The sequence below is a fragment of the Microtus ochrogaster genome, linkage group LG2, assembly GCF_000317375.1.
Source record: "Microtus ochrogaster isolate Prairie Vole_2 linkage group LG2, MicOch1.0, whole genome shotgun sequence".
Classification (NCBI taxonomy): domain Eukaryota; kingdom Metazoa; phylum Chordata; class Mammalia; order Rodentia; family Cricetidae; genus Microtus; species Microtus ochrogaster.
Window position 1 is genome coordinate 25,372,667 of NC_022028.1, and position 3,962 is coordinate 25,376,628.

The 3,962-nt window shown below is 42.9% G+C and overlaps 1 protein-coding gene across 2 annotated transcripts in view; it reads left to right on the forward strand.

Moving 5' to 3' along the window:
- Il1r1 (interleukin 1 receptor type 1) overlaps positions 1 to 3,962 on the forward strand; it is a 64,311-nt gene that overhangs the window by 46,228 nt on the left and 14,121 nt on the right. For both annotated transcript variants that reach the window (XM_013351084.1, XM_005359986.1), the window contains exons 3-6: positions 154 to 217; positions 1,957 to 2,191; positions 2,303 to 2,492; positions 3,511 to 3,679. In XM_013351084.1, coding sequence (XP_013206538.1) covers positions 160 to 217; positions 1,957 to 2,191; positions 2,303 to 2,492; positions 3,511 to 3,679 — 652 coding nt within the window. In that variant the 5' untranslated portion in view covers positions 154 to 159. The remainder of the gene's footprint in view (positions 1 to 153; positions 218 to 1,956; positions 2,192 to 2,302; positions 2,493 to 3,510; positions 3,680 to 3,962) is intronic.

A 3,962-nucleotide genomic window follows, 5' to 3' on the forward strand; every position in this document is an offset into this window, starting at 1 on the left:
ACCCTGACTTTCTAATTAGAAGTCTAACATAACTTGGAATGGGGAGGAAGGCTCCTCCATGGGACCTGGGGGTAATGGGTGAGGGCAGGTGGGGGTCAGGAAACCGAGAATTTACTAACACCCTGTCCTCCTTCCCTCCTTCTGTTTCCCCAGGAGAATATGAGAGTGCTACTTGGGCTCCTTTGTGTCATCGCCCCTCTGCTGTCGCTGGAGACTGGTGAGTCTGGTGCTTCCTCTACGCTCGTCATCTCCAAGCTGGGACGAGGGAGAATGCACGGCCGTGTTCCTGTATCAGAGACATTTTCTTTCCCGTTTTCAGTTACACCTAGGATTCTCCTGGCCCCAGAACTGTCCATCTGAAAGTCCCTTTCTGTATTGTCGTCTCTCATTCTATGCCTAGTGTTTTGGGAAACCGAGGCCGATGAGAGTAAGAACCTGGGGTCATGTCTTTAGATCTGCAATAAGAGCTCCTGTCTGGGACTCTGGGTTTAGTCCAGGCCTCCCGTCACCTCAGTGCTCATGGGACCGTGTAAGGGCTGCTTACCCTGGAGTAGGTGTCGAACACCAATCATGGACCCATGGCTACTCCATCTGTATTTTCTTCCAGTTTCTTCATCGTCTTCTTTTTTTTTTCATTTCCTGCCACAAATGCATTGAGCCTTTACAATGCATCAGCTGGCAGGTGCTGAGATCGCTGCAGGGAATAATCTGTATGGAAGCAGCTGCTTACAGGCGACCTGGAGGCAGGACACATCACATATGCCATTCAGTGTTGTAGATAAGTTAGGCAGAAACACTAGGAAAACAAAGAATATTGGCGGTGTGTGTGTGTCCAGGACTAAATAAAAAATTCAGTTTTCCATACCGTATCTGGCCACAAAAATATTTCAACTGGAAGGCTGATTGTGAGTACATCCTGAAGTAGAGAAAAAAGCAATTATGTAGTGTTTCTGTGTTTCCGTCCTGCCTGGCTTCTGTCCTCCCACCAGGTCCCACAGCCATTTAGCCCCAAAGAAATCACACAGAGGTCTATATTAATGATAAACTGATTGGCCCATTAGCTCAGGCTTCTTATTAACTTGTATATTAGCCCATTGTTCTTATCTGTGTTAGCCACATGGCTCAGTACCTTTTTCAGTGGCTGTAGTCACATCTTTCTTCTTTGGTGTCTGTCCAGGACTGCAGGGGAATGGACTTCCTCCTTCCCAGAATTCTTCTGTTCTCATTGACCCACCTCTACTTCCTGTCTGGCTGTCCCGCCTACACTTCCTGCCTGGCTACTGGCCAATTGGCGTTTATTTAAAACATAATTGACAGAATATAGACAATTGTCCTGCACCAATGTAGATTCCAGGCTAAGGGGAGAAATGTCCTTGGCAGCACATGCAAAGGCCAAGAGGTTAAAAGCAGCTCATGTGAGAGCTGAGAGACAGAATGAGGTCACTGAGTGTGGTAAGGAAAGATTGTATCAACAACCGAGGCTCTGGCAATGCATTTTTTATTACTAGAAGTTTTTTACTGAATTGTTTTATGCTTCTGTTCACTGAGTCTTATGTCTCTTTCAGTGTCTTGAGTAAATAGGAGATAGAGTTAGGTCATGTCTTGAACAGTGTTGTTTCCTATGCTTCCCCATTTGTTAGCTGTTCACATGGGAGGCCATATTTAGTCTTTGCAATTCTCCACTGTACAGAGTGAATGTCTCTCCTCCATTATTCCTCCCTTTAGATGAATAAACACAAAGTAAGTGGGGACAAGTCATTTGCCCAAGGTACAGCTTACAGGGACCACGTGGCGGAGCTAAAACTGAACATAAGTGGCCTCCATCCTGAAGACTGCTCTTAACCACACAGGAGCTGGTATCTTTACTAACCAATGCATTCACATGTTGATATTGCATGAAGAAACACCGAGACTTTTTCTTATAGAAATTGCTTCCCTTTTTTTTCTCTTTTAAAGATGACTGTAAAGAATATTCAGATGAGATCATTTTATTTTCATATGTAAATGAAATTGATATTCGTGACTGTCCTCTAATTCCGAATGAAAAGCGTGGCACCATAATGTGGTATAAAAATGACAGCAAGACACCCATATCAGTAGAACAGAGCGCCAGGATTCATCAGCAAAATGAACGGCTTTGGTTTGTTCCTGCCAAGATTGAGGACTCGGGACATTACTATTGTATAGTGAGGTAAGGAAGGGATGGATACATTACAGACACATGTCCTAAGCCTCGATGACAGTTAAGGACAGAAAAAATCACTTTAGTAATGATGAATTTTCATATTTTACTTTATTTTAGAAACTCAACTCACTGTCTCAAAACTAAAATAACCATGAAGGTTTTAGAGAATGACCCTGGCTTGTGTTACAGCACGCAAGCTACCTTCAAACAGCGCCTCTACATAGCAGGGGATGGAAGTCTTGTGTGCCCTTATTTGGATTTTTTTAAAGATGAAAAGAACCAGTTACCCAAAGTTCAGTGGTATAAGGTAATTTCATTTTAAGTTTTAAGTATGATATTTTATTTTTTAGACAGTTTTCTGCTTTGAACAGTGAAATGTGTCCAAAAAATCTTTGATATGTTCATACACTGTTTTGCTCTGTGGTGGTGCAGCTTCACGGAGAAGCAAACAAAAACGTAAGCCTGTGTCTGTTGGTTTTTACAGCTTATCTGAAATCTTATGGTTGTTTCTATCTGACTTAGTAAGATACAGTTTCAATAAAGTAATAGAACTCAACACATTTGAGAAGCTGGATTAGATGTTTAAACCATTTTAGAGATGGTTTGTTTTTGTAGCAGATATTATTTTGTGTTTAATTAAAAACACTTACATGCTGGGGCTGCAGAGATGCTCAGTGGTTAAGAGCTCGAACTGCTCTTTTGTAGGACTGAAATTTGTTTCCCATCCACAGAAGGCGGCTCGCAATTACCTGTAACTGCAGTCCCAGGGGATCTGGCACCCCCTTCTGGCTTGCACGGGCACCTGCACTCATATGCACAAACCCATCATTGCACATATGCCTACTCATAATTAAAGACAACACAAAATTAAATCCTAAAAGACTAATTAAAAGTTAAATGTTCCGCACATAGCCTGGTAGTGTCTGTAGTCATGTAAACATGAGGGTGGGCACAGCATACTTTGGTGGCTTTAATTTAGTAGCCTAGTGGAACTTTTACAGGAAAGTCATCTTTTAGAGATTAACGAGTACAAAATAAATAATATCAGTTCAGGAATGGACCATGCTGTTGACAGATGTCAACAATATTGCTTCCATTGTGTCTTCTGTGAAATAAATTTGTCTTCACTTGTCTTCATGGCCTAGGTCTCTGGGCTTGAAATTTTGAAGTTGTAACTATTTTATTTGATTTATTTTTTGCCCCAAATCAAGCAAGTCACTTTTTCAGATAGGAACTTGCCAAGGTGAAAAACTAGAGTTCCTGTTCCGGTTACACAGGGGCGTTCCTGACGTTTCCAAGGCTCCCATTTCTCTCTTCTTGTCTAGGATTGTAAACCACTGCCTCTTGACAGTGAAAACTTCATTGGGGCCAAGAATAAACTGATGGTGAGGAACGTGGCTGAAGAGCATGGGGGGAACTACATTTGCCGCGTGTCCTACACGTACCTGGGAAAGGAGTATCCAGTCACCCGAGCGATAGAGTTCATCACGATAGGTGAGTCGTAGCTCTGACCCCACAGGGGTTTGTGTGCGGGACAGCTGGAAGACCATCAGGTTGCCATTACTTCATTGTTTACAGAGGAACTGAGTATAGGAATTGGCTAGTGACTCACAAGACTGATTAGTCACGAGAACCAAGAGAGGGAAGAGAGAGTTTGTTTTTAGCTTACAGTTCGAGAGAGAATCCAGCTGGTCATGATGAAGAAGGCATGGCAGGTGGAGCGTGAGGCTGGAAGAAGAGAGAGAGAGAGAGAGAGAGAGAGAGAGAGAGAGAGAGA